Here is a 26,738-nt window from a genome sequence, read left to right as displayed (position 1 = left end):
GCCTGACCAATCGACCCTTGGAGTGGACAAAACCCATTCCTGTGCCAAGGAGAGTGCACCTCTTTGGGCCCCAGCTGTGAGGGGGGAACCCCTGGGTTGTGCTGGGGCCTCGGGGGTCTCACAGTGGGGCTGCACAAAGCACAGCCACCCCCACACACCTGCCGTGTGCACGGCGCTCTCCCCGGGGCCTGCCAGGCCTTCTCCAGGCGCCTCCTCCTCCTCCTGCGCTGCAGAGACACAGAGATAGAGTCAGGGCAAGCCCGAGCCCCTGCAGCCCGTGGGGCTCTGCAGGGCACCCCTGGCCTGGCTGCCACCTACCCACGGGCTCTGCTTGCCACGGAGCTGCCCGGGCTGGCAGGGCCAGCAGGAGCAGGCTGAGAGCCAGGGCCCAGCGTGCCCGTGCCATGCTGCAGCTGCTGCTGGTGCAGCAGCCGTGACACCCACCTGCCCTGCACACCTGCAGGGCCTGGCTTTGGGCTCCACAGGGCCCTTTGTGACCTCAGGGCGTTCCACCAGCAGCGTTCTGCCATCTCCACGGCAGTGTCTCCTGTTCCCCATCTCCACTGCCATCTCCACCCAAATGTTCCCCAACTGCTGGAGACAGCTCAGGCAGAGCCACCAGACTCAGCCCTGCCCCAGCACACTCAGGCTTCTCTGGAGCTGCTCTACAAAACTCTGCAGAGGCCACCTGGGGCCTTACCTGTGTGCAGAGCAAGTCCCAGTGCTCCTGGGAGTGCCTGAGGGTGTCGGGTGTGCACCTGCCCTGAGCAGGGACCAAACCCTTCCTGGAGTTCCCCTGGAGAAGTCAGGAGCTGATAACACCTGGGAGTGATCCCAAACCCTCGGTGCCCCACATCAGTCACCAAAAAGGAGTGGCAGCTGTCAGCTGGCACAGGGAGCTGCTCACTCGGCCCCTCAGGGAGTAAGGAGCACGCTCAGGAAAGCAAAGGAAACAGAACTTGGGGGCTGAGATTGAAACTGGGAGGAAACTGGCTGACCTTGGATCCCAGCAGCACGGAGCGCACCGTCTCTCTATTTATTAAAATAATTAAATAAGTATATTTATTTATATAATAAATAATAATTATTTATTATAATAATAAAGATTATTGGATGGTCGCAGTGCTGATCAAGGGGAGCAGCTGACGGAACCGGTTTTGGTTTCGGTAGCTTTGATCCGGTGCGTCCCAGGACCTTTGTGGACTTTGTACGGCTGCATGAACCCACGGGCCAGAGTGGGGGGGGGGGTCACAGTGGCGGGGGTCACCGGGCCAGAGAGCGGGACCGGAGCGAGGGAACGGCTCGGGAGCTCCCCCCGCCCCGAACGCAGCCGCTGCCGCGGGAACCGCTCCCGCTCCCCCGCCGCTCCCGGTGCCGCTCCCGGCCTGGCCCCGCCCCCGAGCGGCGGCGGCGTGGTTCGGCGCCACCTGCAGGCGCAGAGAGGGAGCTGCAGCCCCGCCCCGCCGCGGGCAGAGCCCGGAATGGCGAGGGGAGGGGGCGGCCGGGAGCACGGGGTACACGGAGGGCACGGGCAGCGGGACACCGGGGCACAGGGCGCGGGATCTGAGCGTCCGCTGCCGCTGCTGGAAGGCGCCAGGAGGTGTCAGCGGTGCCACCGGGGACCGGGAATGCCCGGGAACCCTCAGGGGGCGGGAGGGGCCTCCCGGCGGCCGGAATAGATGTGCGCGGGGCGGGTTCCGGGCGGACCGGAAGTGCGGCCGAACCCGTTGCCGTGACAGCGGGCCCGGGGCCGCCATGGAGGCCGCGCTCACTGACATGTACGACCAGGCGCTGCTGGGCATCCTGCAGCATGTGGGCAACGTGGAGGAATTCCTGCGCATCCTCTTCGGCTTCCTCTACCGCAAGACCGACTTCTACCGGCTCCTTCTGCGGCCCGGGGACCGCCTGGGCTTCCCGCCCGGCGCGGCGCAGGCCATGGCCCTGCAGGTACCGGCGGGGCCCGGGGGATGGCGCGGCCTGGCCTTGCCGGCGGCCGGGGCTCTCATTGCCGCGGAGCCGAGCCGCACGGGCCGTGTCTCCCCGGCTGGGCGGTGTTGGTATCGGGCCGGCCGCGGGGTTAGGTCCGGGCAGTTGTGGGTCACGTCTGACCTCCAGCTGCACTGGGCAGGCTGGGCTGGAGGCCAGCTGAGGGCTAGGATTGCCTCTGCTGGGATCACATCTCCTGCACCTGTCTGCCTGGGCACAGGCAGTGCTAGCTCAGCTGTCCTGCCGCTTTTCCCGGGCCAGCTTATCCTGCCTGCCTGTTGGAGACTTTGTCTGAGTGCAGGCTTGCCAATGGTCCCCGGGTGAGCCTGGAATATGGGGTAACGGGAGGCTTCCTTGGAGCCCCCTCCCAGCCAAGAGCTGAATCTCACTGCTCTGCTTTTCCCTGGAGTAACCAGCCCTCTTCCCAGGCCAGGGAGAGGCTGGCTCTGAGAACACAACCCTAGAAACAATTCCAAAATGCCCCCAGGGCTTTTGAGCTGTTTTTGTGGTGACTGCAGCAGCTCGGGGTGGGTGTGTGGTGCAGAGAGAGGCGGGGCAGGAAGGAGCAGGTGCCCAGGCGTGTGATACTGCTCCTGTCCCTGTCTGGGCAGTGCTGCTCACTGTGCTGCTGCCTGTGCTTGCTGTTCCCCCCAGGCGTTCCGCGTGTTCGAGCGCATGGCCAGGCAGGACGATGAGAAGAGGCGCCGCGAGCTCGAGGCCAAGCTGAGGAAGAAGGAGGAGGAAGAGGAGGCAGCCGCAGCCGCTGAGAGGGTGAAGCTGTGTCCTGCAGCTCAGGAGATCGAGGTGGAGACAACGGAGCACATCCCAGCAGCAGATGCTGGGGAAGCTGCAGGCACGCAGGAGCCAGCTGCAGCCCAGGGTGCTGCGGCCCCCAGCCTGCTGCCAGTGGAGCCCCCAGGGGCTGCTGCCCCAGCAGAGCTGCCCACGTAAGGCTCTCTCACTCTCTTCATGCTCCTGGTGGGGGGAGGCAGAACCCTGGGCAGGGCATCCACTGTTCCCCGCACAGCCTCTTTGGGTTTTGGCTTTGCTGTGCAGGTACTCAGCCCTTTGGGAGGCTGTGAGGATTTCCCTTGCAGGCTTCCAAGGCTGGAGGCATTGTGTAACTCCCCACAGCAGGGCAGCAGTTGTTGTCCTGTGGTGGTTCCCACTCTGCTCTGAGCAGGAGAGGTGGCATATCCTGTACATGGCCCCACAAAGCTGGGCTGGGCCATGCAGCTCCTCCACAAACTGGTTCTGGTCTGCACTGTCCCTTTTCTAGCACCTGCTAAGGCTCATGAGGAAGTCCTGCAGCATTTTTGTGAGTGCTGGACTCCCTGGCATGTTGGGAGACATCCCAGAAGCCACATGGGAGTGTGCACAGACACCTGCAATACCTGTGAGTGTGCATGGATACCTGCAATACCTGCAGGTTGATGCTGGGCGTGGGCACAGGCACCTGCAGTACCCGTGAGTGTGCACAGACACCTGCAGTACCTGGGAGTTACCTGCTGGCAGGCCTGGCAGCTGCAGCACCAAAGGGCTTTAGAGGCCTCTGGAGGTCTCTGGCCCAGCCCTTGGCTCAGAGCAGGGCCAGCTTTGAGGATCAAGCAAGTGCTGCAGAGTTTTCTCTTTAGCTTGGTAGCTTTCCAGCAGTGCCAAGCAGCCTCCATTTGTGCAGAAATGTCTTTGTGTCACAGTCTTTCCACAGGTTCTGGGACACTCCCAGTCTGGCTCTGCTGAGCAGCAAGCTGTGGGCTGTGGAGGGCCAGCATGGCCCCTCTAAACCTGAATGCAGGTCCTGTACAGGCTCCACTCCTCCTTCCCTGGCATCACCCTGACCCTGAGCCAGGTCAGAGCTGCCCAGCCCTTCCTCAGGGCCCTCATGCCTCGCTGATGCTCACACTGCTGTGTTTCTTTGCTGACCGGGTCGGGGGTGATGCTGTGAGCTGGCTGGGCAGACTCCATCTCCTCCTCCCCTGCCTGGTGTGTTCTGTGGCCAGACCCGTGTGGTGGCTGTGCCAACCCTCTCTGATTCCCGCAATGGTCCTGACCTTGTGTGGGGCTCTGCTGTGCCTCGTCCCTGCTGTCCCCTGGTGCTTGGTGAGGAGGGAAGCTTGGGCTGGAGGTCCCTTCTCCCAGCCAGTTTTGGAGCAAGCTGTTGAAAGGAGTGGACCACTGGAGGACCCCCAAATCCTGTAAGGGGGATAGAGAATTCAGAGCTCAGACTTTGGGGCATATTCCATATGCCTTGGCATATGGAAGGGACAGTCTGAGGACCAAAATGTTGGGAAGAGTGGGATGATATGTGGCAGGAGTGAAGAGGTTTGGTTCTTCCCCCAGGAGATGGCTGGGCGCTTGAACAGGCTCTGTGTTCAAGGCTGCCAGAGCTCAAGGAGCATTTGGACAACGCTCTTGGGCAAATGGTGGCATTGTTGAGGTTGTCCTCTGCAAGGAGTTGGACTCAATGATCCTCGTGGGTGCCTTCCAGCTCAGGGTATTCCATGATTGCATTATTCTAGGACAGTGCGGAGTCAGGTTCTGCAGCCTTGGCTGGAGCTGTGCTGGGGAAGAGCCTTGGAGTGGCCACCACAGGGAGGGGGAAAGGGGACAGGCAATGTGGCTGCTGAGTCACATGGCCCAGTGGAGGAGGAGAAAGAGCTTGTGTGTAACTGATGTGCATCCCACGGGGTAAAAATAAGCCAAAAGCCAAAAATGAAATCATCTGCAATGCCTGTGCTGGAGCTCTCTTGGTAAAGGTGGATTTTCTCTGGGGCTGCCAGTCTGACACCAATCCCTGGGCAAAATTAGCAAGTCAGAGAAAGCCCTGCCAGAGTGCACAGCAGAGACCTGGGTGTGTCCAGCCCAGCTTTCTCCCAGAGGAGAAGAGAGGGAGAGGTTGGAGGCCCAGTGAAGCTGTGAGCAGAGGGAGCTGGGCTGGGCTGAGTGCCAGTTGCTCCTGTCCCTGTTCAGGCCATGTTTGTTGTGGTTTGCCCCGAGAAGTTTCACCTCAGGGCTTTGGCTGTGGGGCAGCAGCTGGTGTGAGGAGAGTTCAGCTGCCTGAAACAAACGTCAGGGCCGCAGGAAGGAAACTGGAGGGATCTGGAAGGAAGGTGGGGGCTCGTGTGAGAGCAGGATTGGTCTGGCAGCGAGTGTGGTGGAGCCAAGAGGGATGGTTTCCGCTGTGTCTGCTGAGAGCCTGGTTAAAACTCAACCCTTGCCAGCGCCACCCTCTGCGTGTGTCCTGGCACTGCTGCAGCTTGGCCCCTGTCAGACCTCACGCTCAGAAGCTGTTCTGCAGCCTGCAGCTGTGGCATTGAGCACCAAGCCCTGCGTGGCAGCTCTCCCCTGGGTGTTGCCACGAATAGGAGGTGCCCTGCTGCTGCCACTGCAACTTCTGCCCTCCCCAGTGGGCTCTTCTCCCTCTTCTCCTACTGCTCCCACCACCCCAAACTTGCTGGTGGGGTGGAACACCTGCAGCCCATTTGGTGCCCGCCCACTTTAAACCCGTGGTGGGTGAGACCCAGTGCAGGTGACCCTGTCCCAGTCGCAGGAGTCTCGTGGTTTCCAGGCCAGGAGCAGGGGGCTCCTGTGTGCGGGCTGAAGGAGGGCAGGGGAGCCTGCGGTTTGTCCCGCTGTAGTTGGTTTCGATGCCTCTGGGGGGCACTGGAGCCCCCGGAAAGGCAATGGGGGCCGGGCGGGCACCCCCCGACAGACTATTAATAATTTAACCAACTGCTTAATTCTCCACAGCCCCTTCCTTCTGAGCAAAACCCAGAGCTACCAGCCTGGCTACGAGGGGCGCATGAGTAATGCACAACTCTGGCAGCAGGAATGCAGAAAAGAGCTTAAACAAAAATATTTTCCATCTCCCTTGCTTCCCCCCGCCCCTCCAGCCGCTGGTGAAGAAAACCGCTGCCACTAGAAGCTATATAAAAACTTGCTCATTCTGTCAACCTGATGGCTCTGGAAATGTAGGGCAGGTACCATCCCAGATCTGCCAGCTCCCATCAGAGCCTCGCACTGCGCCGGGTGCTGGGCTTTTGGTTGGGAACATCTTATGAAGCACAGCGAGGTGGTAGCAGCTTTTTCAGCGTTGATCCAGATGAATCAAGCCAGTTTTGCAGGTGTGGAGGTTTTCAGGGCTCAGCCTGGGGCTCCACCAGGTCTCCCCAACTCCCTCACTTGTGAAAGGCAGGTGAATCAATTCCTTTTTGCTGCACGTTGCAGTGCCAGATCACCCAGCAGCAGCTGGTGTAAATACACCGAGGACTGAGGTGTCTTTGGGGTGACACTTGTGCCAAGAGCTGTGCCAAAGGGACAGAGGTCTCTATGCCACAGAAGAAGCCAGGCTCCTCTTGCAGCTGCCCCAGTTGTGGCAGCTCTCTTGCTGTCCCTGCCTTGCCAGGAGGGCAGCAGGACACTGCCCTCCTCGCACCTCACCACGGGGCTGCTCTTCCTCGCCTTGCAGCTGCACAGTCCCAGCTCTGGCTCTTCCCCCATCTGCTCCCAGAAGCCATCCTTGCCTGAGCTCAGCTCCTAATTTTGAACACCTCTGCTGCCCAGCACCCTCCCCTTCCCCCAGCTTGGATTCCATCCTGCATATATTTGCCACACAGCATTTAAAATAGAGCCTGGCAGCCCACGTGTGGCACTGCGCAGCCCGGCCTGTGCTTGTGCTTTATGACTTTGGTTCCTGGCTTCCCTCTGCTCCTTGCTTTCTCCCAGTGTGAACTGGGGGGAAGCTCTCATGCCCCTGTCCTGTGAGTCCCTTCTCTTACTCCAAGTGTGGGTAGGAGGTGGTGCAGGAGGCTGGGAAGGGCAGTCCTGGAAGCCTGTGCACGATGGTGAATGTCTCACCTTCATGTGTTTCTCCCTCCAGCTCTTGTGTCTCTCCCAGGTGCTCCAGCCAGGTGTGCTCAGAATGGGGCAGCTCTGGTCTGTGCCTTAGAGATGATCTGGGCAGGTGAGGTCTCTGAGAGGAGGATCTTTGGGTGTGGACCCAGGAAGCAGGGCCTCTGGGGCACAGAACACCATGCCAGGTGGGGCCAGGAGGATGTGCAAGTGCCTCATTCCTGAGGAACCCTTTGGCTGCTGCTGGGCACTGCAATGTGCAGGGCAGAAACCCTGGGGTGTCTATGGCCTCAGCCATTCACCTTCTGTGGTGTGGAGAGAAAAGGGGCAGCAAGAGGAGTGGGCTGAGGTGAGGAGGGGGCTCTTCATGGCTCCTTGGAGGAGACCCTTCAGGTGTTCTGTAGCGTGTGACGGGGGAAGGGGCTCTGCTCACTCTGTGCACACAGTGTCAATGCCAAGGAGGAGGGCAGACAGGCTGCTGCTGAGAAGCAGAGCTCTGGCCATGCTGGGTGCCCCACTCACCTGGTCCAGGTGAGCCCCCCACCGGGCTGCTCTACCTGGCATTGCTCTGCTGTCCCTGGGAGGGGAGTTGGGGCTCAGCAGTGACCTACAAAAACTCCTGCAGTACTCCCTGGCTAGATTGAACCAAAATGCATTAATCTGGTGAGCTAACTCCTGACATTCCAGCTCTCTCCTGAGACCCACCACTCCCATTCCCAGACCCCTGGCCACCTGGAGTTAACCCTTTGTGGCCACACTGGGAGCATCCCTCGGATGACACAGCAGTGCTCTGGGAAATTTCCATGAGGCGCTTGTGTGAGTCTAACTCAACTTAGCAACGGCTTGGCTTTGCTGGAAGCCCAGATGGCATTTTGTTGTGAGGTGCCTGCAGGATGGGCTTCCTGGCATGGCTGCATCCTCGTTGAGGTGCCGGGGACAGGAATTTCACTCCTGGTCACCCTCTCTGGGGGAGCAGGGCTATGAAGAGGAGCTGTTCCTGCATGCTGCTAACTTCAAGGCTGGTTTTGTTGGACTCAGATACTGCGTTGTCCCAAGCTTTCTCAAAGGGAGGGGAACCCTTAGGTGCTCAGCAGTTTTGTCTGGGACTGTCCAGACCAGAAGCCAGTTAAACTGGTTTCCTTCCCCGCTGCCCCCATGGGCTTTCCTGATGAGCTCACCTCAGAGTCCATGCTGTTTTTCCAGCCTGACCTAGAAAGGAGCTGATCTTGATCCATATTTAAGGAGAATCTGTCCTGGTTCCGATTCCTCTTATGCACGTGGGGCTGTGCACAGGGAATTCCTCCAGCACGGCCAAGGCCTGTCATGAGCAGGAGTCAGACAGAGCTCAGAGAACGGCCTGACCTGATACAGCCGAGCTCCATCTGGCCCCATATCCTGTCTCCATCAGCAGCAGATGCTGGGGGAAGAGCAGAAGAACAGAATGAGCGGTGCAGTGATACTTTCTCTGTGCTTTCACCCTATCCGGATACAGAGTGGCTCAGTGCCTTTATAAACACTTGGTCCTTCAGCCCTGTGGAGGGGTTATTATTAGATGATGAGGAGCAGTCAGCGTCCAATTTTCCAGTGTTCTCATGGAGAACCAGGCCCCTCCAGTTGGGTAGCTGAGATCAGCAGCAGAGTGCCAGCTTCCCTGTGCTGCACTGAACTGCTAAGGCTTTTGGTTGCCCTACCAAGGTACTGAGCTCCAAAATTAGGTCCTGGGACCAAAAATAACTAAATTAATACCTATAAATTTTTCTCTCAACAAGCAGAAAATCCCAGGGCTGGAAACCAAGGGACAGCATGTGCCCAATTCTTAGGTAAAAAAGCAATCACTGTTTGGTTTAATATTGCAGTGTTCACCAAAAGGGGCCTAACATGGAAAACTATCTGGACTGGGCCAGGTTCTGTTGATGGTGCAGGGGTCTGAGAGGCCACCTTGTCCTCTATTCCCACAGCTCGATCCCACTAGGTTCTTTTGGCCTTATCCCCCTTTGCCAGGGCAGCCTGGCTGGCTGCGTGCAGGTCTCTCCCTCAGGAGATCTCTGAAGCCCAAGGTTGTATGAGCTCTGCAAACAATAAAGATCCCAGGGGTCTTTTCCAGACGGTGGCACGTCCTGCTGTCCTTGACCTAAATATCCCAGCAGTAGTGAAATTTAGCCCCCTGGTGCCAGCACTCCAGCATTCTCCTGCAAGCCAGTGGTGGCATTTCCACTTGCCTAATGTCAGTAAGCTGGCGCTGTGGAACAGCTCTGTAAATAACTCGGGATGCAAAAGGGAAGGCTCGGAGCTCTCCTGAAGTGAGCCAGCTTGGAGAAGAGCAGGGCTCTCCCCCGGCAGGGAGGGGGGCAGAGCAGCTCGGTGGGGCTGGTGGGGGCTCCAGATGCAGAGGAGGCAGGTGCATTTGTTGGTTGGCTGCTGGGTAGAGCAGCAAAGGCATCATGTGGGCACCTGGTACCCGGGAGGAGCCTTGACCCCTTCCCACTGTGTCACCTGGGCTTGGTGACACAATGGAATCTAGGGGGATGTGTCCTGATGGGCTTGATTTTTGGTTGTTGGTCCCAGCCTGGTGGTAAGTTGAAGCTCTGAGGCTTCCTGAAGGTGAGGTGACCTTTGAAGTACAAGTCACATGGGGAGCAGCTGAGAGAGCTGGAGGGGCTTATCCTGGAGAAAAGGAGGCTCAGGAGGAATTTTCTTACTCTTGACAACTGTCTGACAGGAGAGGATCTGGCTCTGCTCCTAGAGAACAAGGGACTGGAGAAAAGGAAGCAGCCTTAAGTTGTGCCAGGGGAGTTTGGTTTGGATATTGGGAAGATTTCTTCATGGAAAGGACTGCCCAGCCCTGGCACAGGCTGCCCAGGGCCATGATGATAGAGTACTTATCCCTGGGGAGTTTGACAAACATGCAGATTTGCCACTTGGGTACGCGAGTTAGTGGTGGCCTTGACGGTGCTGGGGACACAATTGGACTTGGTCTCAGAGGGTTTTCCCAACCGAAATAATTCCATGATTCCGTGGTCCTTGTAAGGCTGGTCGTGGGCACTGCAGGCTTGAGCCTGGGCTGCACTTCCTGGCTAGGCTGTGCCTCAGGTTTCAGAGGGAGGGGGAAGGCGCCGGCTTGTATTTTTCACTTTGTGTTTTTGAGAGCAGGATCATCAAGCTGCACAGTGCAGTCCTGGGGATGTGTGCTGAGGACCCCAGGGATAATGGGCTACGGGGAACTGTTGACAGACCTCTGCCCACTTTGGGGGTGAAGAAGACTTTCCAAAACTGGATTTGGGTGGTTCTCCAGCAAACCAAATACACATGAGTTGGAAGAAACCCTGAGGATTGGGAGGGCCCTGGACCACTGCTGCTCAGGACTGGAGCTTGCTGCTGGACAAGGAGTGTCACAGAGGAGGGGATGGATCACAGGGGATCAGAGGGGATCCTGAAGCTTATTGACTGCAGTGTGACTTGAACTGTAAAGGAAGGGATTTGGCATTCAGCTTGCTTAATGCTGTGCCAGAGCCCTCATTAGTTGAAGTGGTGGTACAGAGAGGCCTTTGAGGAGCCCTGGGTGCCTCCTGGACCCCAACGAAGGTCCGGGAGCTGCAGTCTACATTTTCCTACCCTGGCACTTCCCAGGCAGAACCCAGAGACAGAAAGTGCAACTGTCCCGATGTTTTGATGCCAAAAGATGTTAAATCTGGAGGTGGGAGTGAGACTCCTTTGCAGCTTGCTTGCAGAAGGAGTGCAAAGCTGGGATTTTCTGTGCCCACAGTCCCTGCAGCTTTGGGAATGCAGCTTTCTGATGAGGTTAAACCTCTGGATTCCCTACCTGTTGCTACAGAGCCCACACTGGAGCCCTGAGGAGCAGAGGACACACTTTACCCTCTTCAAAATCTTAGAAGCTGGTTTTTTTTTTTTTTGGCTTTAGCTGAAGCTTGGTAGGAGCTTTTTGGGGTGCACAGACCTTCCTGTATCTTGAGCACTTTTGGTTCTCATCTGAAAGGCTAGTAGGCAGAAGTTCTGGAAATCTGTATTCCAGTAAATCTGTATTGTATTGTGTGTGCTGGTGTTTTTGGGTGAGCGTGGCTTTTCTGCAGCGTTGCAGAATGGGCTCTGCCATCCGCCTGCCTGCCTGCCTAGGTGGCACTGCTCTGTGGTTTCTGCCCTGCTGGGCTGCCTGCAGCCCCGCTAGTGCTGGGAGGGCAGGATGCAGGTGTGGTGCAAGGAGCTTCCCCAGGAGGGAGCAGGGATTTGTGGTAGAGTGAATGCCTGGAGGCTGCCAGGGCTCTGATGGGCCACCCTAGGAGGGTGACCCGAGTGCTGCCACAGCAGGAGGATGGCTATTGCTGACATGGTGCTGGTTCCCAGCAGCCCTGTGCTACCTGCAGTTGAACTGCTCCAGGCTGAGAGGATCACCTTTGTTGAGTTGTTCTCAAAATCCTTGGAATTTTTTCCTTCTTATGGGGGAAAAAAGGGGTCCATTGGCATTATGAGATATCAGTTCCTTCCCATGACACTTTCCCAGCTCTGCTCCTCATACTTTTTCTCAACTTCTGCATGCTTGCACCAAAACTCCTCAGTGAAGAGGAGCTCAGTGAGCTGACATGCTTCTTCTCAGCTCAACCAACCAGATCCTTGGGTGTGTTTGGTTCCTGCTCTTTGTTTGTGTCCAGCACTGTGTTCACAGAGTTGGTGCTGCAGCTGTTGAGCTCCAAGGACAGAAACGTGTTCAGCTGACTGTCCACAGAGCCAGGATTGCTGTTGCCATTTCCACATTGCTCAGCTCATCGTGCGTCACCAACCCATGGAGCTGGGAATCCCGGAGCAAGAAATGCCCAGGAATCTGTGTATGGGGCTTGACATCCAGCACGTCCACCAGGGACAGCACTGCCACCTCTCAGGGAGTGCCATCCCCTTGTGTGGCTGCCCAGGGTGTAGGGAGGGAGTGGCTGCAGTGCCAGGGACATGCAGCGGCTGCGCCATGTGGCTCTGAGGAGTGGGGAACAGATCGGCTGCTTCTCGACGGTGCATTGTTAAAGGTTTCACCTCCCCCAAAATGACACATTGCGAGCAAAAATAGAACAAGACAGAACACATAGACCCACCCCCACCATCCCCACCACCCGGCAGCCAAGTGCATGCAGTGCCAAACCCTTGGGTTTAAAAGCTGGTGCTTTGTCACCCTCCCTCCCCTCAGTCCTGCCACCACCTGCCCCAGCCCAGCAGGCATTCAGGCAGTCTGGTGAGTGACCATCACACCAAGAGTGGCTGTACTGCTGGACAATCACCACCCAGCCCACACTGTGGGCTGGATCTGACCTCTCTGTTCAGCTGCTGGCTCTGGGATGGGAGCAGGAACCGTGGTGTTGGTGCAGGAGGTTCTCTCACACCCTGCACAGTGGTGCTCTTGAGACAACGTGACAGATGCTTTTGGCCAGGAGAGCCACCTCCGGCGTGGTGGCATGGCTTGGCCCAGCCTGCTGTGAGCCAGAGCCGTCTCCTGTGAACAGTGAGGGAAGCTGCCTCCCAGCCAAGGAGCAGGGTCCAATTCTGGAGTGCCACTGGTGTGTGCTAAGCACAGTTGGACCAGGCAGAGATCTGTTTGGAAAGTGTCCAGGAAAGGAAGAGTTGCTCCAGGAGGTGGTAGAGCTGTCAGCCGTTTGTCAGCAGTGCCTAACAAGGCTGCGGCCTGACTTCACCACCCTGCATCCTCCATGGCTCCAGAGCTGGCAGTTACACTGGCAGTGAAATTATCCAGGCTTCGCAAGTCCCCCTGTGATCCTGTTCAGGGGTACAAAGCCCATGCATGAATTTTTAACATTGGAAACAGAGCTGAAGCAGAGGTTGGTGGTGTCTTGGGTAAACACCTGGAGGGAATTGGACTGGGAGTTGGGGAGGAGAGGAGTGGAGAAGTGATGGCACGGGATCTCGCATCCCCAGGACAAGCAGCCATGGCTGGAGGGAGGTTTAGGCACTCTTCAGGGAGAACTTCTCCCCCTGAAGCTGGTTGAGGGGCTGCAGGGCCGAGGCAGTGAGGCTGAGCTTGTCCAGTGAGCTGCACGTGATGGCAGAGGTGGTGGTGACATGTCCCTCCTTCAACCGGCCGTGCTCCAGTTCTGGCACTCTAGCAGCTCTGGGAAGGACAGAGCTGTCCCACAGGGACAGTTGGCCTGGGAGTAAGGCTGCTGTCCCCTCCACAGTCCCTATGCTGTGCAGAGAGACGTTGGACAGAGCAAGTCCTGCCTCAGTTTCCCTGTTGCACAGTTAACAATGGCTGTGGGGCTGGTGAGTCCACCTGTGCCCTCGTAGGCAGTGCGATTGCGTTTGGTAATCTCCCAGAGGGGCTATCCAGAACTGCCTGGCTGGGATCTGCTCTCTCTGCTGAGGAGAAGGCACATCCAGAGCAGACCTGGTGGCTTTGTGACAGTGAGTGATTGCTGGTTTTATCCATGCTGAGGCTGTGTGGCATTTGCAGCTGGCATCTCACTGTTTGTGCCTTTGTATCAGTGCATTTCTCCCACCTTTGATGATCTGCATCTGGTCTCACGAGCCTTGGCTGGGCATATGCCCACTGCCTCCTCCTGCTCCCTTTTGAATTTTTCCCAGGAGAGGGCTGAAGGAAACAGGCCGGGGGAAACAGCTGTTTGATGGTTCTTGTCTGGTTCTTTTGTGATTGCAAGGAGCCACTGACACTTGGGGTGGCAATTCCCAGCTTCCTCCAGGTGGCTTGCTTGCAGGTTTGGGAGGAGCCAGGTTGGGCTGTGCCTTGGTCAGCGTGGCCACTGAGCCAGAAAATTGGGCTTGTCATGGAGGGATGCTGCAGAGAACTGAAGGGTGGGGCAGGTGGGAGTGTGGGGTGTCGAACCCCCTCCATGCTGCTGCCCCTGAAGGTCACAGAAGAACAGAAAGTGGCCAACACTGCTTAGAAGGAAACACTCTCTTAGGAGGAAAAAGGCCCAGCTGGGTGTGAAATTGGGTCAGATTTGTCCTCTGGTTCACCGTGTGGCCTTGTGGCCAGCCTGGATGGAGGGCAGGAGTCCCATGAAGCTGTGCCGTGCCTCGGCAGATGCCACAGCATGGGTAAACATCTTGTGAGGGCATTCAACCAGCCAGGCTGCCCCGGGCTGCACAGACCCTCCTCCCTGCCAGAGGCTGATGCAGAGTGGTCTCCGAGACAGTTGTGCCTTGAGAGCCAGGCTGCGTTCCAGCACTGGGCCGTTCCTAGATGGAGACCAGGGGACGCATGAGCCAATGCGTGGGGCGATGCCTGTGCGTTTCAGCAGGTTCGCTTCCCGCGGGGGCGAGCCCTGCAGACCCTGCCAGCCCAGCCCCTGGCCGCCGGCAGCGCTGGGCTCCTCGCCCTCCAGCCGTTTGACTCCTCCAGTCCGGGGGCGGCTGGGAAGCGACAGCTGGAGCCAACGCAGCAGCCTGCTGCCATGCCAACCCTGTTTCCATGGCAATGGGCACCCAATGGGCGACTGCCAGCCAAGGCCAAGATGCCCGAAAATGAAGCGATGCCCCCTGAAATGGCCAGCAGAGGCTGGGAGCCTGGGAGCTGCCAGTGCCAGCAGCGCCTTCAGGGTCTGGGAGTGGATCAGAACCACCCCGGTGCACTGTGGAGCAGGGCAGCTGAAACCCTTGGTGCACCCCGTGAAACCATAGAGAAAAAAATTGGGGAGGTGCTGCCACGTCGACAGCCCCCTCCGGCTGTCTTACAGCCTAATTTAATTTAAATAGATGGCTCTTACATAACCCTCAGGGCACTGTGCTGCTGCAGCCAGCCCCACTCCGTGCGGGTGAGGGCCCCCCCAGAGTGCAGGTGCCAGGAGGGGAGAGGGGCACAGGAAGATAGGCTCCCCAAAGCTGTCTGTGCCCGGGGGCTGCTCCTCACCAGCCCCCCCTTTATGTAAGTCCCTGACCCCCATGTTTATCCAGCTCTACATTGAAGCCTAGGTGGGTATCAAAACATTTTAAAATAACTCTGCCTTTTGTTAGCACCACAGCTATCTTTAGAAGAGATTTGATTTTATTTGAAAGCCCTCTCTGTGAGGGTTCAGTGGAATATATCCCCAGCCCAGCAGTTTAAAGGGATATAGGTGTGATGATCTCCTTTCTTGTCTGGAAACACAGTATTGGTTATTGCTTATTGATATGATAAACTCCATCTTACCCCTACAGCCATCTCCTCAGCTTTTCTGGCATTTCCGCAGCTGAAAGAGGCAGTGTTGTGCTCAGAGTGTTACTCATTCACTTGTCCAGGCACCCTGGGATGGTTCTTGAGGCATCCTGGTCCCCAGCTCCATCCCCTCTCTGTGAGCAATTGCCCTGCTCATAACAGCTGGTGGTTTTCCCAAACATTAAAATCAGGGTGAGGAGAACCAATGCTGTGTTTTCAGGTCACAACCATAGGCCACCACCTCTGCAGCCATGACAGTGTCTTGGGGGACAGCTCACACCCAGCACGTGCCAGTGTCCCTGCTCCAGCTGTGATGGGAAGAGGAGGGAACAAGGAGCTCTGCCCTGGAGCAGAGGTGGCCAGGAAGGTGCTCTGGACATACTGGGGGCCAACTCTGCACCTTTTGGGCAGCCAAACCATCGTGTGTCTCAGCACTTGTCCTTTCAGCAAGGTTGTTGTCCCTGCAGCAGACTGGGGAGATGGGACTGTGAATCACCCACAGTGGGCAGGGTGGCTGTTGTCCCTCTGTCCTGGGGCTGCTTCCTTGGACCTGCTGCCTTCCATAGAGCCAGCAGTGAGGGAGAGATGCTCTAGGAGGACCGAGCGGAAGCTATGCCCTCCCTTTTGGTTTCTTGCATGCTGTTCTCAGGCTTCCTGCTCTCTCCAGGCTCAGATCTTTCTGACATTTAACCTGTCCCCTTTCTCCCCACACAGCAGACAGGAGCAGTTCCAGACAAACCCCGACAGCTACAACGGAGCTGTGCGAGAGAATTACACCTGGTCCCAAGATTACAGTGACCTGGAAATTAAAGTGCCTGTGCCCAAGCACATTGTCAAAGGCAAGCAGGTAAAGTGATGTGAGTGGTGTCTCTGTAGCATTTGGGTGCACAGCTTTCCTGGGAGACCGTGTTTTGTATTGAAGCACCAAGATGTGGCTGTGCCATGTTCCACAGTGTGAGTCTGGTGAGGACTGAGATCACAGCCTGTCCGTGTTCCTGTTGTGCTGCAGTGTCCTCTGCTCCATCTCAGCTAGGCTCCCTGGCACTGCCTCACCCCTTCTGTGCTTTTTCTTTCTGCTTCCACTACCTGCATACTCACACGTGTGTTTTGGAGCCTGGCTGGGGATGGATGCCCTTCCTCAGTTGTTCCTCTGGCTCTGAGTGTCTTCTGCCTTCTGTTTGGAAGCAGGAGCTGCTGGAACGGCTCCTCTGGCACTGGGGAGCTGGATCAGGCACAGCCCCTGTGTGGCTTGACCTGCTCTAGATGGAAGGGAGCCGGCCTGGGGAGGAGGCTGCGGGCCAGCCCCTCCTCCTGGCTGGCTTCATGCACAGAGAGGTCTCTCCTGTCTTTGGCTCAGGCAGGAACTCCCCTGTTCTGCTTGTGCTCATGCTGTTCTTCCTGCACCCCTTCTGTTCCCTCCTGGTCAGGGACCCAGAGGGAGTGTGCCCATGGCTGGCCTTAGCTGGAGCTAGAACTCTTTCCCAAATGCTGCCCTTCCCTCTGTATTTTTCCATTTGGGAAGCCTGTGCTCCCCCACCTCCTGCTCTTCTCTGCTTCCAGGGTGGCTGAAAGGAGCACGCTGGAGTTTGTCACTCGCTTCAGCCTACACAGCTCCTCAGCATGCCAAGGAATGTCACTGGCAGCAGCAGCAGCAGCCCAGGCCAGAGGGGTGAGGGGGCACACGGCTGTCACAAGCACAGCAGGGCACCAGGAAAATGCATCTCTCCCAGTGGGTCTCTAAAACAAACCCAGAGTGTTTCTTGAAAGGATTCTGGGGTGTCCAGATGGATATTTCATCCCTCTGCATCAAACTTTGGTCACGATTCCTCTCCCTGACTAGGGAAGTTTCCTCCAGGCCAGGGAAGTTGTGTTCTTTCCAAAAACCCCACACAGGGCTCTGTCTGCTCCATCCTTGGCCAGGGAGAGGTTCAGGAGCCTGCAGGAGCTCACAAGAGTGGAGACAGGATATGGTTTCCTCACCTTTCCTTGGTTCAAGACTGTGCCATGGCTGTGGAAGAGTCCCTGCACCTCAGAAGGGGTAGAGGGGCTTTAAGGCACCCCTTTCCCCTGTGCCCGTGGCATGGCTCTGCCCACCCTTGCTCCAGTACTTGCCCACACTGCCCTCTCGAAGCAATTGGTTGTTCAGATGCTGGACTTCCCTTCTCCTCGCACTCTCTTTCCTGGTGTTTTGTTCATCCATCCTTCTTGGGGCTCCTCTTGGCAGCTGAGTTTCCATTTCCAAATGATTCTGTGTATTCCCAGCCTTGAGGGAATGAGAACAGACAGGCTGGGGCTTTGGCCAGAGCAGGAGGACTCAGAGCAATTTAAAAGCTACATGTACTTTGGACATGTTCATGGGTACTTGCACAAGAGCAACATTCTCTTGCATTCAGACAGCTTCACATTTTAAAAAAATTACCAGGTTTTTGACTTCTGCCTGCCAAGGCAAGATAAAAAATTTCCGCATTTGGTCCCTGAGTTCAGAGTGCACCCAACTCTAATGTTGCTCACAGTCTTCCTTATGACACTTTTTGGGTTTCAGGCTGTTGCTATGGCACATTTTGCTCTGGTGAGCTTAAGGTTTCCTTGTTTGGAGCTCAGGTGTCCTTGGAGCTGGAATGGGTGATTGGGTAGGTGAGAGCATCTTCCCCCATGGTCCCCCCGCTCTGATCTACTTGGGGGCGCAGCAGAGGCCCATGGATCTGAGCACTCAAACAGAGATGATGACTCCAGGCCTCTCTCTTTGCTGAACTCAAAAGGAGACAAGCTTGATTCCTCTCTCAGTTTGTATGTGCTTGTTTGAGTTGCATGGGTGGGCGTGGGCATGCGGTGTGCACAGAAATCACTGTGGTGAAAAGGCCACAGCACACCACAAGAGCTGGCTTTCCTTGGGGGCAGCCAGGTGTTCTGGGAAGCAGAGGTGCTCGCAGGGAGCGCATGGGGAGGCACAGGAAGCTTCAGAGCTGCCTGAGTACTGTGGGTTGCTCTTGGCCTTCCCCAGGTGAGGGCTGTCCACAGGTACCACCTTGTGCACACCTGAGTCCTCTCAAACATGTCCCTCCTTGCATGGAGGGGCTCTCCAGCAGGGCATGTGCTGCCCCTGTCCCTACTCCTGGGGGGCTGCTGTGCTGGGTGGGGCCTTCTTGCTAGGTGCAGGTAGAAGCAGTGTTGGAATGGCTTCTCATGTTGTCTACTTGCACAGCAAAGTGGCCAGGTGAAGTCTTCCCAGACTTCTTCCATTTGGGTTTCTCTTCTCCCTCTCTCAACTCATTGCTGGTCCCAGAGCTACCTAAAAGGTGTCCCTTGGTCCCACCAGATACCTTGTGCAGCCACCTGTGAATAAAACCCTCTCACATTTGGTTGTTTTTGTCCATGTAGAACCCACAGACACAATGCCTGCCACAGACCTGTGCCTGCCATGTCTCCAGCTTAGGAGTCACCTTGGCTTTTTCTCCTTGGTCCTTTCTGGGCAGGCCCTGTCCTGTGCTGTGGGCCAGCACCAGTAGCTCTGTCCCTGCACCCAGGAGCCTGAGCAGATGGAGGTGGTGGAGGGCAGAGCCTCATCCCCCTGCCTCTCTGCAGTAAGGTGTCAGCATTGGGCTGAGGGAGCTCCTCCATGGAGGGAGCACCTCCTCTGTAGGTGTTTTCATCCCAGCCAGGTGACAGCCTGCTGTCCTCTGCCATCCTCCTGTCCCATCCCCAGTCCCCTGTGAGCACGGTCCTGCTGCCAGCTGCCACTGGAGCTGAGTGCCTGTGCTGTGTGTGCTGGGCCTCCTGTGCCCCTGCCGGAGCACACAGCAGGTTTGGGGGCTGTACCCTGGTGACATCAGTCACACACAGCCGCCTTCCCTCGCTGGCTGGAGCAGCTCTGCCTGTCTTCTGCCTGCGTGGAGCTAGTGAGCTGCTGGAAGTCTCCTAGGTAATGGATAATGTAATAACATTTCAAATGAGATCTGCAGAGCAGGAGGAAGATCTGGGGGAACTCTGGGAGAGAATGCAGGCAAATCTCACTGCAGTCTCCTCCTCTCGGGCCAGCGCAGGAGGCCACAATCCTGCCCCTTCCCAGCCAGGTCCTCCCCACATCCCCTGGCTTGGCGCGGGCTCTGCTGGTGGCACCTCAGGGCTGGAGGGGACAGGAGAGAACATATGGTCTCCACAGAGACCAAGGGAACTGCGTGCCTCTCACAGCCTGCCTCTGTCTCCCCGGGGGACAGCCATGTCACCTGCGTGGCAGGTTGGAGCAGGGTTCCCCATATGGCTGCTGTGGGCGGGCGCTGGCCCCGTTCCTGGGGATGGAGCTGCCCCTGTAGCAGGGAGCCAGGAAAGCGTGCTGCAGCATTCCTCCTGCACACAGCCCCTCCTCACACGCCCGACGGGAGGCCTGGGCTCAGCCCAGGGCTGCCTCCAGCAGCAGAAGCAGAGCCAAGGAGCAAGCTTTCAGCATGGTGCAGCAAATAGGGGATGACCGACTGCAGCCCTAGTGTAGGAACCCTGACACTATCAGCCCCTGCTCAGCTATCAGGATCACACACACTCATACCCAGCTTGGCATAGTGGCAGAGAGGCAAACCCTAAAGAGCTCTCTCACAGCGAGTAGATGTCCAACCTTTGAATGCTGTTCGGAGGCCTGTAGCATTACTGGTCTTCTTTGAGGGGAAACTGAGGCACGGGGTAGAACCAGCTGCCTTGAGTTCTTCAGGGGTCTCCCCGATTGCTGGTTTGTACTGCTTTTCCTTCCCTGAGGAGGTTCCCTCTCTCCCCCAAACTGTTGTTCTTTGCTGTGAGAGAACAGTGGGATTCTCACCCTGTTGCTACAGACAGGACTGGAAGCTCTTCTCTTTCTTATCCCCTTGCAAGTGCACTTGACCCCAAACCCCAGCTTGCACAGTGAGAAGGGAAGCAGGAGCCTTCTGGATTATTGTGTCTGTCTCTGTTTCCAGGTGTCTGTGGATATCAGCAGTGGTGCCATTCGTGTAGCAGTGCTGGAGGGAAGCAGCCAACACGTCCTCATGGAAGGGAAGCTCACCCACAAGATCAACACAGAGAGTTCCCTGTGGAGCCTGGAGCCTGGGAAGTGTATTTTGGTAAGGGTGGTCTACACCAGCTGTGTCTGCTTGGCTCGCAGCTCTGCCACGCTTAACCCAGGAAACTGGAGCAGCTGGAAGTTGGAGCCAGCTCTAGATGTGTCTGGCTTTGCCTGTCCAACTTCTGGCTCATGCTGCCCTTGCCTGTGTGCTGTGCCTTGCCTCCTACTCCTGACTTGCCTATCAGGGTGTGGGCTGGGCAAAGGGGTCCCCAGCTCCAGCTGAGGGCAGGCAGCACAGCCATCACTTGAGGGTGGTCTCTGTCCTCAATCCCAGCATGGGGCCCTGCCCGGCACTGCTGGTCCTGCACACCTGGCCGTGCTGACCCTGCCCTCCAACTCTCCTGGCCCCACTCCAGCCCCAGCATCTTGGCAGGTGCCTGTTCCTCACCATTTCTTTCTGTCCTTGCCCTGTTTGAGGTGGGCACTGTGGCTCCTCTGCCTCCAAGCGGGCCTGTGGTTTGCTGTGGGTCTGTTGTCCCAAATCATCCCTGTCAAGGAGGTCTCAGGGCAGCTGATGCCCAGCTATGTGTTATTGGTGGGTTCCCAGCCCCAAGCCTCATTTCTGAAGTGCTCTAGATGTTCAGGCTGAGGGTGTGAGTTCAGCTGTGCTCACAGCTGGAGCTGCTGCAGGAGTTCTGCCCTTCACCCTGGGATCTTGAGTGTCAAACAGTTTCCAAAGTTTATATGCCAGTTTGGGGGCCAGGATTGTGCTAGGAGCAGGATTTTGCTACCTGTGACCATCTTTGCCCTATCCTTTTCCACCCAGAGGCTTTTCCAGGAGAGTTTCAGGAGTACCAAAGCTGTTGTGAGACCCAGGAGAGGACACGTGCTGTCTCCTGGAAGGGAACGAGCTGGCTCTAAGCCTTTCTCCCTGTAGCACAAGGGTGGCAGCAGATGAGCACCCAAATCCAAGCCCTCACAGTGGAAAATGGAGTGGAAATGTGCTGCCAGAGTCAGGAATCCCATGAATGGTGTCTGGGGAGGCTGCACAGTGCCACCCGACCACTGCTGATCCACAGGGATGTACCTCGAGTGACAGGCTGGTGCCAAAAGGTTGAGTGAGGTCCCTGCAAAGGGAGAGGAGCTTCTCTGATGCTGCTAGGCCACTGAAGGGATGTGGTAGTGGCATCCTTAGCCTGCATTTTGTAAATATTCCTAAACATCTTGAAAATTAGCTGATCTGGGACAAAGCAATAATCCTGGAAAGGCATGAACCCGTTGAAGAGGAGGTGGCCCAATGGGTGTCTGCTCCACAGTGTGGACGGAAGCCTGGAAGTCCCTGGTGGGTGTTGCCAGCATCAGCAAGGGAGGCAGTGTCTCCTGAGTGCCCGTCAGAGTCTGGGCACGGCTCGGTGCCTCCCGGAGCGGCTGCGGGGAGCAGAGGGGGCTGTCACCCCCAGCCCCAGAGCTGGCTCTTGCCTCGAACAGCACAAGCCCAGGCTTGTGAGGATCTCCAGCTGGCTGCCAACATATTGATGGTGGGATGAGATCTCGCTTGAAGAATTGTAAGGTAACTGGAGCAGAGTGAGTAATCCTCGCCCAAGAGCAGCTCCTTTTCCATGCGCTGAGTAGCCAGGAGTGGTTTGCGCCTCCTCCCGATTCATTCATCAGGGGACACCCACCCTTGTGGGAAGGCATTGCTTCATTCAGCACCCGAATGGGGCCATCGGGGTTTATTTGGGGCTTATGGGGCATATGGACCCTTTCTGTGCCCCATTGCTCCCTGTGAGCTCCAAATGCAGCAGTTGGGCTGTCTCCTTCCTGCGAGAAGCTGCAAGGTGCTGCCTGGCTTCCCTGTGGGACCCAGGGGTGGCATTCTCTGGCAGGGTGTGGATGTAGCCAAAACTGAACTCACCCAGTGCCAGCACTGGGGTAGTCCAAGGAGATCCTGCCTTCTTTGGGCACTGCTTGGGGCACCTTGGTGGCCTTGTCCATGCTGCATGTTCGTGGTCTGTGAATTGAGGTGATCCCTGCAGCAGAACTTGGTCTTGGTGCCAAGGAGGTGGAATCTCTTGCTTGATCCTGTCTGTCTGAAAAGGTCTCAGTTCTGTGCAGAGAGGCTGTTGAGTCCTGTGTCCTCTTGCAGGGTGTGTCAGGGATCATCAAGATCCCCAGATTCTTCAGGTGGCTGCAGTACCAGCTTTCTCACTGTCCTCAGCCTCCCTGGCCTCCTCCCAGCTCCCTTCTGGGATGCCATTCACAGCCGTGCCACCAGCAGACTCCCTTTTCCTCCAGCTCTTATCATGGGGAGATTTTTTTGCCTTACAACCCATCCTAGTTCTGCTTCCCCCATCCTGCCTGGTGTTCTTATTCATATATCATCTTCATTATGTCACTCACACTCCAGCAGCCTCAGAACTCCCCTCACCAGCATTCAGAGACCACTCTGCCTTCCGCCTCCTGCTCCATGGAGCTCTCCCAGCTGGAGCCCAGCCTGACACCAACATGATTCTCATCTCATCCTTTGGCACACCCGTGTGCACGGCAGCAGCATCCAGCTGGCATTGTTCCTCAGTGCTCTGGTGACATGGCGGGGGGGCCTGTCCATTGCTCCTGGTCAGGATTTTGTCCCAGGATTGTGCCCCTGCCTGTGGCATGCTGCATGGGTACCCTGGTCCTGGGTGTCATCCCTGTGCTCTCCCTTCTCTGTCACCCTCGCTTGCTTGTTGAAAGTGAGATTAAAATAACCTCGCTGTTTTTAGCAATCCCCACAGGGTGTTGTGCACAACTCCTTTTGGTATTATTTTCGTTGTGGAGGATTTTTCTCCCATTCCTTCTCTTTTTCTCTTCCTCTCAGCCTTTGTTTTCCACGCTTGGGCTTTTGTCAGCAAGTCCTGCCTTGAACGTTTGTTGCAGTCTTGGCTTGCCATCCTGTGAGCCATGAGGCTGAGGGGATACAGTTCATGGTGCTCAGCCCTGCCCTCCCCATACTGCTGGGAGCCCTCACTGGGGAAGTTCACAGCTTGCCAGCAGCATCATGGGGTCATCCCTCCTGTTCCAAACCTGAGGAGCCCGAAGGGTGCTCCTGCTGCAAGTGCGGACAGTCAGGGCTGCTGCCCCTCACTTTGCTTTCTGTCTCAGGATGATGCTCTGGGGGCTCCCCCACCTGCCCACCCAGGGTTGGGAAGCCCAGGAGCAAACCCTCGGTGGCTCTCCCTCCCCTCCAAAGTGGAACTGTGCAATTAAAAAGAGAACAAGCATGCCTGTCTAGCTGGAAAAACTAACGCCTTCCCCAAGCTGGAATATTTTACCGGCTCTGCTCTCCCAGAAGAATTAAACCCCAGCCACCCCCTCCTGTATTAATTGGTTCCTTTTCTTCACACCACGGAGAAGCTTGGCTCCATAACAGGAATGGCTGTCCATGTTCTCCCCTCCGGAGCTATTGAGCTTCCTGGGAGGTTTGAGCAAATTGTATTGTCTGCCTTTATTGATGATTTTGCAGAGGCCGACGAATGCCATAAATCTGCCCTGCTACTGGGATTAGTGCTAAAATAAAATGGGAGGAAGCAGCCCACTCTTCCTGGAAAAGCTGAAAGCAAGTTGGAGTTGCCGTTGCAGGATGCCCCGTGCTGGCCTTGGCACAGCCCTGCTGGCCAGCCAGCTCTGTTCAAGGCACTGCCATCAGGATGGCTTTTCCCCCTGAGGGTGTTGGCTGGAGCAGGGAGATATCCCCTGTCCTTGTCCATCCCTCCGGGGCTGCTGCTGAGCTGTGGTGCCACGGGAAGCAGGTGCTGGCAGTCAGCAGGGGTGGCACAGAGCAGCAGGTGATGTCCTTGCCTCCTCTGCCCCCCGTGCTGCCACCCACCAGCCAGAGCCAGGGGAGCTGAGGCCAAGGTTCCTTCTAGGTTAGGTTAGGGAAAGGCAAGATGGCTGCACTGCCACACCAGGGTCCCTGACCCCACACTCCGCCAGACACAGCCTCCTCATCCCACAGTGCTGGGCTCTGCCACTGCTGCTGTGTCGGCCGTGTGGCCCCAGGCCAGTGTCACCCCCAGCCACTGCTGGGGGACACTGGTCCCAACTTTGAGCTGTAGCGTGGGCCGAGATTTCATCCTCGGGGCGTGCGCTGGGGCTGTGGGGACCCACAGCAGGGTTGTGCAAAGCCTTTGGCTGCTGGGGGAGGGAGGCACAAGCATGCCACCCCTCTGCTAGCTGTGGGGCTGGATTAGTGTGAGCTTGACTTCCACTGGTGGGCAAGCGCCATGCTGCTGTCAGCCGAGCTCTGCATCCCTGCCATGGAGCTGTGAGGTGGGCAGGGGTACCAGCCACATCCTGGGCAGGACAGGGGCTGCTTTCCCCATTCGCTGACCCACAGCTTGTCCCCAGATCAGCCTGAACAAGGGGGATGAGTACTGGTGGAATGCCATCCTGGAGGGCGAGGAGCAGATCGATATCGACAAGATCAACAAGGAGCGCTCCATGGCCACGGTGGACGAGGAGGAGCACGCTGTGCTGGATCGCCTCACCTTTGACTACCACCAGAAGCTGCAGGGCAAGCCCCAGAGCCATGAGCTGGTAGGTGCTGGCTACTTTGTGCCACCGGCCTTTCAAGGGTCCCATCCGCAGGAAAAGGGACCCCATGGCTCTGCTCCATCTCAGAGCTCTTCATGTGTCCCCCCACACTAACATTTGGGGAGGGTCAGGTTCTGCTGATCAATCTTTTGCCATGCACTCCTGCCTTCCCCTTGCTGGCACCCTGGCAAGTGCCCGTAAACCAAGACCCCCCGTACCAGGGGTGGGCCCCACATCCCTGAGCCTCTTTCCCCAGCTGGCCCTACTCAGGGCTGCACCCACATGGGTCTGGGCTCAGCCCGACCCAGGAGCTGCCTGGTGCTGCCCTGGGCGCTGTGTGGGCACAGAAATGGTGTGTGCCCCTGGCAAGGACCACTGCCAGCCAGGCAGGAAGGGGCACTGCTGCCCACACCCCTTCCCATGGGTCAGGTGGCCACGCAGCCCCAGGGCCCGTGGGATGAGCTGCAGAGAGCAGGGGATGCGGCGAGCAGCGTGGCGTCACCTCGAGCTGACGGACGCCTCTTTGCAGAAGGTGCATGAGATGTTAAAGAAGGGCTGGGACACCGAGGGCTCGCCGTTCCGTGGCCAGAAATTCGACCCCTCCATGTTCAACATCTCCCCCGGCGCCGTCCAGTTTTGACAGTGGCAAAAACAACTGAGAAATAAAGCAGGGAGAGGCGACATGCCCACCCCTGGATGCCCACCAGGATCCTCCCAGCCAGCTCCAGTGCCCGGGACTCACTGATCCACGCTGCCAGCCTGTCCGTGCTGTGAGGGGAAGCCTGAGGAAGTGGGCAGATTTACATCCTGTCACCACGGCAACCTGGGCACCAGGACCCCTCTCCTCCCCTCCTCTCCCCTCCCCTCACCTCGAGCTGCTCCATGTTTTTCTGGAATAGAGGGAGCGTGTTGGGTCGCGTTGGGTGGCATAGTTATTGTTTTTGGTGGAGGAGGATACTGCTTTTGGGGTTTCTGGGGATGCAGAGCCCTCCCTGCCATGGCACGGGGCAGCTTTGCCCCTCACAGGTGGAGATGAGTGCTGGGTATGGGCAGTGGGGATGGAGAAGCCTGCCCCTGGCTGCCTCTGCCAGCACCCTGCCCACCTGGCACCCCCAAATCCTCTTGCCAACCCCACTCCAGGGTGTCCCAAGGGGGCTGTGCTGCCCTGGGGGAGGTTTTCTCCTGGCTTCCCCCTCCTTCACCTCCTCACTGGATGGGGTCAGGACACCCGGGAGTGGGCAGAGGCCACAGCCATCCACTAGGGTTTGCTCCCCCTGTGTCAGAGAGCAGCAGGGGTGATCCCCACAGCACTGGCGTTTGGGGGGGCTGCAGGCCCACCCCTCATGGCCAGCAGCTGGGCAGGAGCCCCTGAAACATACGGGTTTCCCTGGCATGGTGCTTTGGGGTCTGAGAGTGGGGTCTGCCTGGGAGAGGAGGCCCCAGCAAGCCCAGCCTGGCTCTCACAGCTTCCACCAGCCCTCCCCCAGGGGTGTGTGGGCTGGGGGTCCCCGGCCCGTTGCCCACCCCTCACCCCCAGCCTGCAATAAACACATGTCACCGTGGGGCCTGTGAGTGACTCGGTGCCATCAGGGGAGATGAGTGTGCCTGATTCTCCAGCATCACCTTGCTTAGGGGACAAGGACGGGGACACCGAGCCCAGGGTGTATGTCTGTCTGTCTGTCTGTCTGTCTGCCAGCACGGGCTCCAGACACTGGGGTGGGTGTTGTGGTGGATATGGGATTCCTGGGGGAGAGTGGAATTTGGGGGTCCTTCGGGGTGTGGATATAGGACTCGTGGGGGTGGAGGGAGTGAATTCTGACATCCCTGGGAGGGGCTGGGCGTAGGATACCCGAAGGAGGGCCGGATTTATGGGGTTACTTGGGTGCGGGGATGTTGGAATGTGGGATCCCGGGGGAGAGGGGCTAGATTTCGGACTCCTCGGGGTGTGGTGTGAGATCCCTGGGGAGAGGCGCTGGATTTTCGTGTCCGTGGGGCAGGGGGGTGGCTCTGGGATCCCCACGGCTGGCTGGGTTTCACACGGTGGGTGCTTTGGGGATGCCGCCCCCGCCCGAGGTGTCACCCACCCCAGTGCCGGCATCTCCCGGTGCCGATGCGCTCACCGGGCCCCCCCGGCCC

General features: G+C 57.6%; 1 protein-coding gene across 2 annotated transcripts; it reads left to right on the top strand.

Moving 5' to 3' along the window:
* The first annotated feature begins 1,459 nt into the window (after nucleotides 1-1,459).
* On the top strand, nucleotides 1,460-26,164 carry NUDCD3 (NudC domain containing 3). 2 transcript variants are annotated; one of them, XM_005496515.4, is made up of 6 exons: nucleotides 1,460-1,947; nucleotides 2,641-2,933; nucleotides 15,719-15,851; nucleotides 19,945-20,088; nucleotides 24,417-24,605; nucleotides 25,132-26,164. In XM_005496515.4, exons 1-6 carry the CDS (start codon nucleotides 1,756-1,758, stop codon nucleotides 25,240-25,242), a joined length of 1,062 nt encoding a protein of 353 aa, XP_005496572.1. In that variant the 5' UTR covers nucleotides 1,460-1,755; the 3' UTR covers nucleotides 25,243-26,164. The 2 variants fall into 2 exon arrangements, with proteins under 2 accessions (XP_005496572.1, XP_074415069.1); XM_074558968.1 differs by having other exon boundaries at nucleotides 1,615-1,947; nucleotides 15,722-15,851.
* The last annotated feature ends 574 nt before the right edge of the window (nucleotides 26,165-26,738 follow it).

The sequence above is a fragment of the Zonotrichia albicollis genome, chromosome 26 (genome assembly GCF_047830755.1).
Source record: "Zonotrichia albicollis isolate bZonAlb1 chromosome 26, bZonAlb1.hap1, whole genome shotgun sequence".
NCBI classification, from domain to species: Eukaryota; Metazoa; Chordata; class Aves; order Passeriformes; family Passerellidae; genus Zonotrichia; species Zonotrichia albicollis.
This window is presented reverse-complemented; position numbering and strand designations above follow the sequence as displayed.

Bases quoted from the DNA above. Each gene is read 5' to 3' on its own strand.
- NUDCD3 (XM_005496515.4), top strand. From the start codon at position 1,756: ATGGAGGCCGCGCTCACTGACATGTACGACCAGGCGCTGCTGGGCATC. The intron at 20,089-24,416 runs GTAAGGGTGGTC...GCTTGTCCCCAG, and splicing joins AGCCTGGGAAGTGTATTTTG to ATCAGCCTGAACAAGGGGGA. The intron at 24,606-25,131 runs GTAGGTGCTGGC...GCCTCTTTGCAG, and splicing joins AGCCCCAGAGCCATGAGCTG to AAGGTGCATGAGATGTTAAA.